Source organism: Anomaloglossus baeobatrachus, chromosome 6 (assembly GCF_048569485.1).
Source record: "Anomaloglossus baeobatrachus isolate aAnoBae1 chromosome 6, aAnoBae1.hap1, whole genome shotgun sequence".
Taxonomy (NCBI): Eukaryota; Metazoa; Chordata; class Amphibia; order Anura; family Aromobatidae; genus Anomaloglossus; species Anomaloglossus baeobatrachus.
The window spans coordinates 82,034,840-82,049,790 of NC_134358.1; the positions used below are offsets into that span (position 1 = coordinate 82,034,840).

Genomic DNA, 14,951 nt, shown 5'->3' on the forward strand with positions numbered 1-14,951 from the left:
ACCGCCAAGAGTGGGGTGAGAAGGGAGCATGCTGGGGGCCCTAGTATGGGCCCTCTTTTCTTCCATCCGACATAGTCAGCAGCTACTGCTGACTAAACAGTGGAGCTATGCGTGGATGTCTGACCTCCTTCGCACAAAGCTTGAAAACTGAGGAACCCGTGATGCACGGGGGGTGTATAGGCAGAAGGGGAGGGGCTTTACACTTTTAGTGTAATACTTTTGTCTGGGTCTCCCAATGGAGCGACAAAGAAATCCGCATATAAAGCAACATGGGCACATAGCCTAAAACTTGTTTTGCAGCAGTCACCGTCCTGGTTTTCATATGAAGGGCAACAGCTGCAGAAATTTTATATGGTTGTCAGAAAAAATAAAAATATCAGACTGTGCTCCAAAGAAAAAAAGAGCAAAAGCACTGTGTAACAAGTTGGTTTAATAACACTCCCTATTGGTGACCCATAAAAGCTGCCTTGTTAGTGAATCCTTGTTCTCGTCATTACCTCAAGAAACTTCATGTCCATCTCATCCGTGATTCCTACAATCTAAATATTTTAGTCTAGTTGGAGCAGAATTGTGTATGGGGGTTTTGACACCAGCTGTAATCAGCAGGGGAGAAAAAAAAAAAAAAAAAAACTTATACCAAATAATGACAAAATCATGCAATGTTTTAAGTAATTTTATTAAAGCAACAATTTTATAATCCAAATTATGTTTCTTTTGCCCAGCTATCTTTCCCACAAAATAGCAACGGTGGTGAAATTCTGGGCTTTGCAACAATAAAGAATTACAAAATCAAAGAAAGGAATGCTTAACTTCTCGTACTGTTTTCAAAATGCCTTTCCCCGGGTCTTAAAAAAGAAAAACAAAAAAAAAAAAAAACAATTCCATTTGTTTTTGTATTTTTCTATTTTTTTTCATTTTTTATAATATATCTAGGACCGGCACTGTAATGCCAGCCCTGGCATTTATTTGTACGTAAGCATTGTAGTTTCCTTTCCTTTTTTTATTTGATTTTATGTTTTGCAGTGTTTTTCAGAAATTTAAGATTTTCCATGTTTTGCTATTTTTTCTTTGAAGTGAAGTTCTTCAGTTCCCATAGCCTATAAGGAGAGGGGGGGGAGAAATGTACAATTAGCACACGGTTTCATTGTATATAATTAGCACACGATTTTATAACTAGATACTTTTAAAGGGAACCTGTCATCAGAAATTTGGCTTTCAACCTAAATGTTTCCCCCTCTGCAGCTCCTGGGCTGCAATTCTAGTAAGGTTTCTATACTTTTTGCCCCCTTTTGAACCAAAATACATACTTTATAAAGTTATACCTTTTGGTATGAAAATCTTGTAAATTCTCTATGGGGCGGGCCGTCTGGCGTCCGTTGCTGTCCCTTACGCCGTTCCCCCCCCACGCTCCAAATCATCCCTCAGGACGCCGCCCACTGCGGCCGAGGTCCCTTGCACGCCGGGACACCTGGTGGCTTGGTCGCAGGCACGAGTGTATGGGCGGCGCTGTGATTGCATCGCAAGTACCCGCCCATACTTTCGTGGCCGCGCTCTCCCCTCTGTACGTCGCTCAGATCCTCTCCGCTCCTCCCATCTATTTCCTGCTGCAGGGTACAATGGGAAGGAGGTGACGTCTGGTCATTTGGCCGGCGCTGAACGCTGGAGGAAGAGGGGAAAGTGCGGTCACGAGGTTATGGGCGGCACTTGCTGATGACACTCACAGCACCGCCCATAACCTCGTTCCTGCGCAAAACGTCGCCAGCGGTCACACGTGCACACAGTGCACAGTCCCGCTAGAGTCGCACAGCGCATGCGAGGGACCACGGGCGCCCAGGGGCGGCGTCTTGAGATATGAAATGCAGCGTTCGGGGGCGGCTTAAAGCGGCAGGAGGACAGTAACAGACACCAGGCAGCCCGCCCCCATGGATAATTTACAAAATTTACATACGAAAAGGTACAACTTTATAAAGTTTTTATTTTGTTATAAAAGGGGCCAGAAAAACTAGATGGACCTTGCTAGAATGCAGCCCAGGAGCTGCAGAGGGGGAAACTTAAGTTTATAGCTAAATTTCTGATGACAGGTTCCCTTTAACAATTGTGTTCAGTTTTTTTTTTAGATAAATGTGGGTGAATTGAAGATTAACCAAGAAATGCTGGAAGTGCAGTTGTAGAGATTTTGAAACATCCTCCACACCACCATTAAAGCAAGTTGTCCCCTCTTTCACAAAACTTTAGGTCCAAGTGACACACCCAGGGCTAGTGGGGTACTCAGTTCCGGGCCTTGAATCATAGGGTTGTGTCACTGGGATGGCCGGTGCCCGGTTCCATGGCCCTGAGGGGTGTCGCTTAAAAAGGGGAAATTAAAGAATAAAAATGCTTTTTCGTGATACCACTTGCGGTATGTGGGTGAAGCCACCGCTGCAAAGTCTCACTGCAGGGGCTGGTGGTGTTGAGCAGCTTGGATGTTATGGCCCTCAGCAAGTCGAGCTAGGCCCCAGGGGAGGATGATGGTGGTTGTAGTATGGTGGATGTTGGTGATGCAGAGGTGTAGGAAGAATTCAAACAGAGGGGCTGCAGTTTAACTTGTTCTTTACTCACTGGTTCTGAGTAGCTGCAACCCGGCTGGTGCTGGTCTCTACCAATCTAGGCCTCAGGTAATCCGGTATTCCCTTGTTCCCAGTCCATGTGGTGACCTTTACTTCCTTGCACCTGTCTGCAGTTGGTGGGTCCTCGTGGCCTGAAGCGTTTTGGGGTCCCCTCCTGTTGTCACAGTCCTGGCCCGTATGGCAGGCAGCTTGAACCTCTTGGGATGGACCTCTGTCCCTGCTCCCGGGTTCTCTTTTTACTGCTGTGCCCCAGACACCAACGTTTGTGAGAAATCATGATGATTCCCTCACCGAGCAGATTTATCAGGTGAGCTTGAAGAGTCTTCCCGAACTAGGGCTCTGCACCCCGCCAGTGCTGGGTCCTGTGAGTACTCAACCACACGCCTTGAGCCCAACATGCCATTTTACACTTTGTCTGACCGTCGACTTTGACTCCCTGACTGTCTGACCAACTGTCAAGATGTTAGTCTCCTGTCAAATGCTCTAACTAGCCCCTCCCAGGTTTCTGACTAGCGGATTAAATAAGTTCCGACCAATAGGTGGCCATCCATCAGACACGTCTCTAGCCTGTTACCAAGTCTGGGGAAAAAAGGCGTGTGCGTGTTTGAATGGTATTTACCGGCCCTGGTCTTCCAGGAACCCAGGGGTTAGCACTGCACCGGTCACAGTGTGCAATACCCTGTGGCACCTGATACCTCAGGGGCGCCACAGTCCATGAAAAAAAAAAATGTAACTCACAAAACAGACTGATTGAACAGAGTTTCAGACAGCAGTGTTTGATTTAATACCGAAATAGGACCACAACGTACATGCGTGTTAGACGGCTGCCACTCCAGTAGCGTTGTTTACAGCTTTCTGTGCGGCTTCCTTGGCTTGATGGGCTTGCAGCACAGCAACAGCTTCATCAACCTAAAATAGAAAGCCACATGTTAGCCTCATAACATAGCACCATAGCTGGAATGCACTTAAAAGTATGCACGTATTCACTACACTGCACATACCTTGGAGCGGAGAGACTCTGGTGACTCAAGCATATGAAGAAGCTCAGAATTATCAATCTCCAGCAACATTCCTGTGATTTTACCAGCCAGTGTCGGGTGCATGGCTTGAATGAGGGGGAAGAGGCGCTCACCTAAAATAGAAGAACCCTCAAGTCAGACACTATTGTACTTTGACAGTGTGTACAATGTAGCTTCAAGGACGAGCTTTACGTACCAAGCATTTGTTTCTGTTCCTGCGGTGGAGCAGAGGCCAGCATGGAGGCAGTCAGGGGCTCTTGACCTTGCACATGGACAGCAGGCTACAAAGCAAACATTGAGCAAATTAGGAAAATTACTTTTAGAATTTGGAAACCTGTTAATAGCTGCAACATGTGGTTAATAAAAAGTGGTGTTGTAGAATTGCATGGAATGAAAACTCCCTTTCATGAACTCTGCTGACTGTAGTAGTTTGTCAAGAAAATATTAAGTCACAACTACATAAATTAGATTGATTAACCAATCGATGACAGATGTCTTCGTGGACACTTTCATCTCAGCCGACCGCTCCTTGTGTGCTTTATCAGAAGGCCGGCAACTGACATGTCAGCCAGCGGCTTATCTTAGGCAGAACAATGCAGTTAGCAGCTCAAAACTAGGCATGTGCGATTAATGTGGCCGACTGATGGTCGGGAGAGCGGTCAGACAGTCAGCCAAACCAGGCTCATCCGGCTTAAGCTCAACAAGTATAGGGCTCTTAGCCCTCACTCTTCTCTATAAATCAATCCTTACCTGCTGCATAGCAACTTGTGGCTGGGCGTTGAGGTGTTGCTGAGGATTACGAACACCAGCAGCGTACTTGTACTGTGTAACTGAGCGCACGGTGGAAGTGGCGGCGGCTGCAGCAGCTGCGGCTGTTGGACGCGGTCCCATTGTTTGAGTTGATGTGTTTGCTGTAAAAAGTGAAAATTAGCATTATAAACTATATTACAGGTTTGGTTAAATTGTAATGGCAGTAGCTTTATTGTTTAGATGTTTTGATTGGTGAGCTTTACCAAAGATCATGTCTGAATTTGGCACTTGCAGGCTTGAAAAACAGGATAGTAATTCAGTCTTTGAGTACAGACTGTTTTGCTTAATAGATGTTGAAAGACCTGAAGCTAATCTTATGCAGACTGACCTGGCTGAAGGGCTGCAAAGAGCGCCTAAATCAGTCACCAGAACCTGCATATTTCAAATACGGACCTTAAAATATCAAAGCAGCGCCTGCTGCTCCACTTTACTACTGTCACAGCATGTGGAGAGGACAAGTGAACATTACCAGGATCTACCTGATGCATAGACAGCATTTGCTAAGATGCAGGAGTCTAGAGTTTCTCGACCTATATCAGGGCTGTTCTGGCCTTTGACAATGTATATAAAGCAAAAGTGTTGACTATTTTCATTTGATTTGGGCTTGTTTTGTAATCAGACAAAAGGCAATTTTTCATCTTGTTTTGGACAAGATGCCACTTGTGTACTGAAACATGCAGACAGGCACTTACCAACACGCTGAGCCGATACTACACGTGGGACTGAAGACGCGGGCCTCATTGTGCTGAATGTTGGTGGTCTTGGAGCCGCAGGTCTGATGGCTCCGGGCATATTTTGGAATGCTGCAGGACAGTAAATGGATAACAGGTTACCGTAACCGAAAAGACTTAGCATGACCAGATAAACTAACTTCAAGATCTTGCCACAATATCGGCACCAGCAACATCTACTATTAAAACTAGACTTACGGTGAGGCCTAGCTCCTGGCGCGGTCCAACGTGGATTGGGTCGAAGCTGAGCGATTTGTCCAGTTGGGTAATATGCAGCCCGATTTTGAGCCTAAAACAGAAAAAAAACCATGCATTTAGCAAAATGAACCTTCCACATATACCAGGAATAAAAGGGGCTGGTTGATGTAAGATGTTCAGCAAATACAGCTTGGATAGCATAGATTACAGGAATTCCCAGAGGTTTTAGTTTTGCTCCGTGTCAGTCACTGGCTGTTTGGCTCAATTTATTAAGTCAGTCCCCTCCACAGTATAAAGGGGCTTTCTTAATTACCTGAACCAGCTAGCCACTTAATGGAGGGCAAAGTCTTTCCTCCAAACAAAAAAACACAAAAAAAAAAAAAAAAAAAAAAAAAAAAAAAAACACAACAAACATGCTTTAGGCCAGTTTCACATATCCAGCATTTCACCAGATCCAGCACGCATGCAGTACATTCATTTACAGTGGAAGCGCGACACCATGCGGTAGTGTGCTTCATGCACAACCGCATTTGTCCGCATGGTGTCGCGCTTCCACTGTAAATGAATGTACTGTACCGCATGCCTGTCGCATGTGTTAAACGGGCCTTAGAGATCAGCACTGTAGTTTGGTGATTCATGAAGTATGTTACTCAGTCATTTTACATTTGCCAAATCACTTCTCTCATCCCCTTTAATTTATGTGTTGTGTGGTGTTGAGACTTACTTGTGGAATAGCAGCCATGAAGTAGCTTGATGGTGGTGGCTGATAAGGGTTGATGACTGGGTTGGGTACAGCCCTGACGCTGGCCATTCTCTGCATATACTGGTTGGTCAGATGCGCTTGTCGTTCCTCCTTCCTTTGTGCCAAGGCAACATACAATGGCTTGGTGGCTACTATCCTTCCATTCATTTCTGTTACAGCTTTGGTCGCCTCTTCTGGGGAGGAGAAGCAGACAAAGCCGAAACCTTTGCTTCGTCCACCTTCCATCATGACCTGAAATATCCAATTAAAACATACTTTAAAAATCGAGAGAGTAGGTGCTATTAATTCTCTGCTATTTGCAGAAATCTATGAATGTTACCTTTATTACAGGAGCAAAAATTAAAACGACAGCATATGATAAAGGCATGTTTACAAAGTAGTAAAGCGCACCTTAGCACTGGTGATGGTACCGAAAGGGGAGAATTCTTTTCTTAGTCTCTCGTCATCAATTCCATCATCAAGATTTTTCACATAGAGATTGACACCCTATAAATAAAATATCAATTAATAAACCTTGTAAATGAGCCCTGTAAACATGCACACAAAAACTAAGTGAGGTCATTTACCTGATATCTGGTGATACGATCTTGCTTCATTTGCTCGAATTTCCTCTTAAGCTCGGTTTGGCGCTCAACTTTCTTCTGGGCTCTTCCAACATAAATGGCCTTACCATTCATGTCTTTGCCATTCATGTCATCTACAGCCTTAAAATAAAACAAAATTTGTTTTGAGTGACTTAGAAACTAAAAATTGAGAAAAAAAAATAGGAGCTGAAATTAAACTGCTTAATCATTACAACCTACAAAATAAATAAAAAAAAAAAATGTAAAGACGCCCTGTCTCCCAGGAGGGCCGGCTTATTTCCCGAGTCTTAGGCAAATATACTTAATTCTACCATTTTTGTGTAGAGGTGATGTTTTGATCACCTTTTATTACAATGCTGCAGCGACCCGAAAAGCAATTATGGTAGTTTGATATTTTTTTCTCATTTTCTCAAGTCATTTACTGATCAGATTATTTTATGTTTGGATAGATCGGGCATTTCTGAACTCTGCGATAAGAGTATTTGGTTTTATCAATGGAGCAAAAAAGGGATCAGTTAAAATTGCATTTTTTAGGTTTGTCTTAAGTTTTTATTGGTTTTACTAGTCTCCTTAGGGGTTTTGAAGTTGCAATTGTCGGATCGCTCGTGCTGTACAGAGCAGGGCACAGCACCGCTCTGTACAGCACAAATCGCCTGTCTCCCACTGACGCCAGAATTCACAAAGTACGTCATCCCCACCGCACGATCACATCACAGGAGTGCCGATGGTAGCAGGAATCAGTGTGCGCCCTTGGCATGTTAAATCACACTGTCCCTGCCCTTGATACAGGCTGACAAGACCTTGGACATACCAGTACATCCAATGCCGTGAAGGGGTTAATCATTGATTAAATATAAAATTCTTAATTGAAATCTATAAACATAAGGAAACCTGCACAAAGAACCAAGGCTCAATCTTAGAACTTGCTCCCAAACCTTTATTTGCCACTTGTCACACATGGGCTTAAGGCTATGTGCGCACAGTGCGTTTTTCGTCAGAAAAAGAGAATTTTGTTACTTACCGTAAATTATTTTTCTTATAGTTGCGTATTGGGAGACCCAGACCATGGGTGTATAGCTTCTGCCTCCGGAGGACACACAAAGTACTACACTCAAAAGTGTAGCTCCTCCCTCTGAGCTTATACACTCCCTGGTAGCCAGTCCTAGCCAGTTTAGTGCAAAAGCTGTAGGAGAATAGCCACCCACAAGTAGAACCGAGTAAGAACCGGAACAACCGGAGACTCTGTCCACGACAACAGCCGGTGATAACACACGGAACAAGAAAATTGCCAACAGGCAACAGGGAGGGAGCTGGGTCTCCCAATACGGAACTATAAGAAAAAGAATTTACAGTAAGTAACAAAATTCTCTTTTTCTTTATCGTTCCTTTGGGAGACCCAGACCATGGGACGTTCCAAAGCTGTCCCTGGGTGGGAATAAACAGAAAAAACTAAGTAGGCGGAGCCTAACTTCACAAGTGGGCGACAGCCGCCTGAAGGATGCGTCTGCCCAAGCTCGCATCTGCCGAAGCATGAGCATGCACTTGGTAGTGCTTCGAAAAGGTATGCAGACTGGACCAAGTGGCAGCCTGACAGACTTGTTGAGCCGTAGCCTGGTGCCTAAAAGCCCAAGAGGCACCGACAGCTCTGGTCGAGTGTGCTTTGATCCCCGGCGGGGGAGGCACCTGAGTACTCTGGTAGGCGTCCGAAATGGTCGATCTAATCCAACGGGCCAAGGTCGGCTTAGAAGCAGAGAGACCCTTGCGCCGCCCTGTAGTTAGCACAAAAAGAGGTGCACCGCCCAAGTGCGAGACACATAGATCCGGAGAGCACGCACCAGATCTAGAGTATGCAGCGCTTTCTCAAAGCGATGAACAGGGGCTGGACAGAAGGAAGGCAAGGAAATATCCTGGTTAAGGTGGAAGGGAAAGACCACCTTAGGAAGAAAGTCCGGGGTTGGACGGAGAACTACCTTGTCTTTGTGAAAAACCAAAAAAGGTGACTCCGAAGAGAACGCAGCCAAATCAGACTCTCCTGAGGGAAGTTATGGCAACTAGAAAGGCCACCTTTTGAGAAAGACGATACAAAGAAACCTCCCTAAGGGGCTCGAAAGGGGGTTTCTGCAATACCGTGAGGACCAAGTTAAGGTCCCAGGGATCCAAGGGCCGCCGATAAGGCGGCATGATGTGAGACGCACCTTGCATGAAGGTGCGGACCTGAGCCAGCCGGGCGAGACGCCGCTGGAACAGCACTGATAGAGCTGAGACTTGTCCCTTAAGAGAGTTGAGGGACAGTCCTAGCTGCAGACCGGACTGTAAAAAAGACAGAAGGGTCGGCAACGAGAATGGCCAAGGAGAATGGCCTGAAGAGCGACACCAGGACAGGAAAATTTTCCAAGTCCTGTGATAGATCTTGACGGAGGAAGACTTACGGGCCCGAGTCATAGTGGAGATTACTTTAGGAGGAATACCAGAAGCCGTCAAAATCCAGGACTCAAGAGCCACGCCGTCAATTTGAGTGCCGGAGAATTCGGGCGGAAAAACGGACCTTGCGAGAGCAGGTCTGGACAGTCCGGAAGATGCCACGGCATCTCCACGGACAGTTGGAGCAGGTCCGGATACCAAGCTCGCCTGGGCCAGTCCGGTGTAATGAGGATGACTCGACGGCCCTCCATTCTGATCTTGCGTAGGACTCTGGGCAAGAGAGCTAGAGGGGGAAACACGTAGGACAGACGAAACTGGGACCAGTCTTGAACCAGAGCGTCCGCGGCGAAGGCCTGAGGATCGTGGGAGCGAGCCACGTAAACAGGAACCTTGTTGTTGTGACGGGATGCCATTAGGTCCACGTCCGGAGTGCCCCACTTGCGGCAGATTGACTGAAACACTGCCGGGTGCAGGGACCACTCGCCACCGTCCACGGATTGACGGCTGAGAATCTGCCTCCCAGTTTTCTACGCCAGGGATGTGGACTGCGGATATGGTGGACTTGGGAGTCCTCAAACCATTGAAGAATGCGTTGGACCTCCAACATTGCCAGGCGGCTGCGTGTCCCGCCTTGGTGATTGATGTAGGCAACCGCTGTCGCGTTGTCTGACTGGACTCGAATGTGCCTGCCCACCAACAGGTGGTGAAAGGCTAGGAGAGCTAGAAGTACAGCTCTGGTTTCCAGCACATTGATTGAAAGGGCTGACTCGGACGGAGTCCAAGTGCCCTGTGCTCGAGATGTACCGCTCCCCAGCCGGATAGGCTGGCATCCGTGGTGAGAATCACCCAGGACGGAGTCAGGAAGGAGCGCCCTTGGGACAGGGAGAGGGGTCGAAGCCACCACTGAAGAGAGCTCCTGGTCCGTGGCGACAGAGCCACTAACCTCTGTAAGGAGGAAGGCCGCTTGTCCCAACAGCGGAGAATGTCCAGCTGCAGAGGACGCAGATGGAACTGGGCAAAGGGAACCGCCCCCATGGAGGCCACCATTTGACCCAGCACCTGCATCAGACGCCTGAGGGTATAACGGCGGGGCCTCAGGAGAGAGCGCGCCACCAACCGGAGTGACAGCTGTTTGTCTAAGGGCAACTTCACAAGTGCCGGCAAAGTCTCAAACTGCATCCCTAGGTACGTGAGACTCTGGGTCGGAGTCAGGGTGGACTTGGGAAGATTGACAAGCCACCCGAATTGGGCTAGGGTGGCGAGAGTGAGCGAAACACTCCGCTGACAGTCTGCGCTGGATGTACCCTTGACCAGAAGGTCGTCCAGATAAGGAAGGACTGCTAACCCCTGGAGGTGCAGGACCGCAATCACTGCCGCCATGACCTTGGTGAATACCCGAGGGGCCGTGGCTAACCCGAAGGGGAGAGCCACGAATTGGAAATGATCCTCTCCTATCGCAAAACGTAACCAACGCTGATGTGACACTCCGATTGGCATATGTAGATAGGCATCTCTGATGTCGATGGACGCCAGGAACTCCCCTTGGGTCATAGAGGCAATGACTGATCGCAGAGACTCCATGCGAAAATGCCGCACCCGGACATGTTTGTTGAGAAGCTTGAGATCCAGAATGGGCCGGAAGGTACCGTCCTTTTTTGGAACTAGGAAGAGATTTGAGTAAAAACCTCTGAACCGTTCCTGAGTGGGAACTGGGACAATCACTCCGTTTGCCTGCAAGGACGCCACGGCCTGCGAGAAGGCGGCGGCCTTTGAGCAGGGGGGAGTTGAGAAAAGAAGGGAATTTTGTTACCGTAAATTCCTTTTCTTCTAGCTCCTATTGGGAGACCCAGACGATTGGGTGTATAGCTACTGCCTCCGGAGGCCACACAAAGCATTACACTAAAAAGTGTAAGGCCCCTCCCCTTCTGGCTATACACCCCCAGTGGGATCACTGGCTCACCAGTTTTAGTGCAAAAGCAAGAAGGAGGAAAGCCAATAACTGGTTTAAACAAATTCACTCCGAGTAACATCGGAGAACTGAAAAACCGTTCAACATGAACAACATGTGTACCCGAAAAAACCCAAAAATCCCGAAGGACAACAGGGCGGGTGCTGGGTCTCCCAATAGGAGCTAGAAGAAAAGGAATTTACGGTAAGTAACAAAATTCCCTTCTTCGGCGCTCCATTGGGAGACCCAGACGATTGGGACGTCCAAAAGCTGTCCCTGGGTGGGTAAAGAATACCTCATGATAGAGCTGCAAGACAGCCCTCCCCTATAGGGAGGCAACTGCCGCCAGCAGGACTCTTCTACCTAGGCTGGCGTCCGCCGAAGCATAGGTATGCACCTGATAATGTTTGGTGAAAGTGTGCAGACTCGACCAGGTAGCTGCCTGGCACACCTGTTGAGCCGTAGCCTGGTGTCGCAATGCCCAGGACGCACCCACGGCTCTGGTAGAATGGGCCTTCAGCCCTGATGGAACCGGAAGCCCAGCAGAACGGTAGGCTTCAAGAATTGGTTCTTTGATCCATCGAGCCAGGGTGGCCTTAGAAGCCTGCGACCCTTTGCGCTTACCAGCGACAAGGACAAAGAGTGCATCCGAACGGCGCAAGGGCGCCGTGCGGGAAATGTAGATTCTGAGTGCTCTCACCAGATCTAACAAATGTAAATCCTTCTCATACCGATGAACTGCATGAGGACAAAAAGAAGGCAAAGAGATATCCTGATTAAGATGAAAAGAGGATACCACCTTCGGGAGAAACTCCTGAATGGGGCGCAGCACTACCTTGTCCTGGTGGAAGACCAGGAAGGGAGCCTTAGATGACAGCGCTGCCAGCTCAGACACTCTCCGAAGAGATGTGATCGCTACCAGAAAAGCCACTTTCTGTGATAGTCTAGAAAGTGAAACCTCCTTCAGAGGCTCGAAGGGAGGCTTCTGGAGGGCAACTAGTACCCTGTTCAGATCCCATGGATCTAACGGCCGCTTGTACGGGGGTACGATATGGCAAACCCCCTGTAGGAACGTGCGCACCTTAGGAAGGCGTGCCAAACGCCTCTGAAAAAATAGCGCCGAGACCTGACCTTTAAGGGAGCCGAGCGACAAACCTTTTTCTAACCCAGATTGCAGGAAAGATAGAAAGGTAGGCAATGCAAATGGCCAGGGAGACACTCCCTGAGCAGAGCACCAGGATAAGAATATCCTCCACGTTCTGTGGTAGATTTTAGCGGACGTGGGCTTCCTAGCCTGTCTGATGGTGGCAACGACCCCTTGGGATAATCCTGAAGACGCTAGGATCCAGGACTCAATGGCCACACAGTCAGGTTCAGGGCCGCAGAATTCCGATGGAAAAAACGGCCCTTGGGACAGTAAGTCTGGTCGGTCTAGTAGTGCCCACGGTTGGTCGACCGTGAGATGCCACAGATCCGGATACCACGCCCTCCTCGGCCAGTCTGGGGCGACGAGTATGACGCGGCTGCAATCGGATCTGATCTTGCGTAGCACTCTGAGCAAGAGTGCCAGAGGTGGAAACACATAAGGGAGCCGGAACTGCGACCAATCTTGCACTAGGGCGTCTGCCGCCAGAGCTCTTTGATCGCGAGACCGTGCCATGAAGGTTGGGACCTTGTTGTTGTGCCGGGACGCCATTAGGTCGACGTCCGGCCTTCCCCATCTGCGACAGATTTCCTGAAACACGTCCGGGTGAAGGGACCATTCCCCTGCGTCCATGCCCTGGCGACTGAGGAAGTCTGCTTCCCAATTTCCTACGCCGGGGATGTGAACTGCGGATATGGTGGAGGCCGTGGCTTCCACCCACATCAGAATCCGCCGGACTGCCTGGAAGGCTTGCCGACTGCGTGTCCCCCCTTGGTGGTTGATGTATGCCACCGCTGTGGAGTTGTCCGACTGAATTCGGATCTGCCTTCCTTCCAGCCACTGCTGGAAGGCTAGTAGGGCAAGATACACTGCTCTGATTTCCAGAACATTGATCTGAAGGGTGGACTCCTGCTGAGTCCACGTACCCTGAGCCCTGTGGTGGAGAAAAACTGCTCCCCACCCTGACAGACTCGCGTCTGTCGTGACCACCGCCCAAGACGGTGGTAGGAAGGATCTTCCCTGTGATAATGAGGTGGGAAGAAGCCACCATTGCAGAGAGTCCTTGGCCGTCTGTGAAAGGGATACTTTCCTGTTCAGGGATGTTGACTTCCCGTCCCATTGGCCGAGAATGTCCCATTGAAGTGGACGCAGATGAAACTGCGTAAACGGAACCGCCTCCATTGCCGCCACCATCTTCCCGAGGAAGTGCATGAGGCGTCTTAAGGAGTGCGACTGACCTTGAAGGAGAGTCTGCACCCCAGTCTGTAGTGACCGCTGCTTGTCCAGCGGAAGCTTCACTAGCGCTGAGAGGGTATGAAACTCCATGCCAAGATACGTTAGTGATTGGGTCGGTGACAGGTTTGACTTTGAGAAGTTGATGATCCACCCGAACGTCTGGAGAGTCTCCAGCGCAACATTCAGGCTGAGTTGGCATGCCTCTTGAGAGGGTGCCTTGCCAAGTAGATCGTCCAAGTAAGGGATCACAGAGTGTCCCTGTGAGTGCAAGACTGCTACCCCTGCCGCCATGACCTTGGTGAACACCCGTGGGGCTGTCGCCAGACCGAATGGCAGAGCTACGAACTGAAAATGGTCGTAGAAAACATTGGTGCTCTGTAGCAATCGGCACGTGGAGATAAGCATCTTTGATGTCTATTGATGCTAGGAAATTTCCTTGAGACATTGAGGCAATGACGGAGCGGAGGGTTTCATCCGGAACCGCCTGGCCTCCACGTGCTTGTTGAGCAGTTTTAGGTCCAGCACGGAACGGAAAGAGCCATCCTTTTTTGGCACCACAACCAGATTGGAGGAAAACCGTGTCTTGTTCCTGAAGAGGAACAGGGATTACCACTCCTTCTGCCTGCAGAAGAGCATCGGCTCGGTGGGGAGGTGGGGACGGTCTGAAGAATCGAGTCGGAGGACGAGAACAGAACTCTATCCTGTGCACGTGGGCACAATGTCCCTCACCCACCGGTCTGTGACCTGTGGCAGCTAAATGTCGCCAAAGGCGAGCGAGTCTGCCATCAACCGCGGATGCGGAGAGATGAGAGAGCTGAGAGTCATGAGGAGACCGCCTTGGTAGCGGTTCCTCCGTCTGCCTTCCTTGGGCGTGATTGAGCCCGGCCGGAAGCTGAGCCCCTCTGAGGCTTTTCAGCCCTTTTGGACGAGGACAATTGGGACCTGCCCGAGTTTGGGAAGGACCGAAACCTCGACTGTCCTTCCAGGACAGCATTAATAGGGTAAGTCGCAATGCAGACATTGCGAGGTTACGGACGCCCCTGCGGCACAGATGTACATATGCTCAAGACCAGCTGCGCAAGAACAGCTGAAGCTTAGGGTGCCCATACGGCTGTGAATGCCGGAGCAACCGACACGCCGATAGCCTCATAGACCGATTTCAACCAGAGTCCATCTGTCAGACAATGGCATCTTTAAGTGAAGTCCCATCTCCACTGCAACTATGGCTCTAGCCGCAAGCCTGGAGATTGGAGAATCCACCTTTGGACCCTGGGTCCAGCGCTTGACCACGTCAGGGGGGAAAGGGATAACGTGTATCCTTAATACGTTTGGAGAAAACGCTTATCTGGTAAGCGTGGTGTTCCTGGACTGCTTCTCTGAAGTCAGCGTGGCCAGAAAAATACTCAATATACGTTTGAGCTACTGAAATGGGACTTCTCCTGCTGTGAAGCTGACTCCTCTGCTGGGGGAGCTGAGGGAGAAAGATCCAAC

The 14,951-nt window shown here is 49.1% G+C and overlaps 1 protein-coding gene across 1 annotated transcript in view; it reads right to left on the reverse strand.

Moving 5' to 3' along the window:
- Nucleotides 1-657: 657 nt before the first annotated feature.
- Nucleotides 658-14,951, reverse strand: part of PABPC1 (poly(A) binding protein cytoplasmic 1) — a 92,551-nt gene continuing 78,257 nt past the window's right edge. The window contains exons 7-16 of the mRNA XM_075353068.1: nucleotides 6,694-6,831; nucleotides 6,518-6,613; nucleotides 6,089-6,358; nucleotides 5,365-5,455; nucleotides 5,128-5,238; nucleotides 4,376-4,536; nucleotides 3,822-3,906; nucleotides 3,608-3,738; nucleotides 3,416-3,515; nucleotides 658-1,097 (exon numbers count right to left, since the gene is read on the reverse strand). Coding sequence (XP_075209183.1) covers nucleotides 3,423-3,515; nucleotides 3,608-3,738; nucleotides 3,822-3,906; nucleotides 4,376-4,536; nucleotides 5,128-5,238; nucleotides 5,365-5,455; nucleotides 6,089-6,358; nucleotides 6,518-6,613; nucleotides 6,694-6,831 — 1,176 coding nt within the window. The 3' untranslated portion in view covers nucleotides 658-1,097; nucleotides 3,416-3,422. The remainder of the gene's footprint in view (nucleotides 1,098-3,415; nucleotides 3,516-3,607; nucleotides 3,739-3,821; nucleotides 3,907-4,375; nucleotides 4,537-5,127; nucleotides 5,239-5,364; nucleotides 5,456-6,088; nucleotides 6,359-6,517; nucleotides 6,614-6,693; nucleotides 6,832-14,951) is intronic.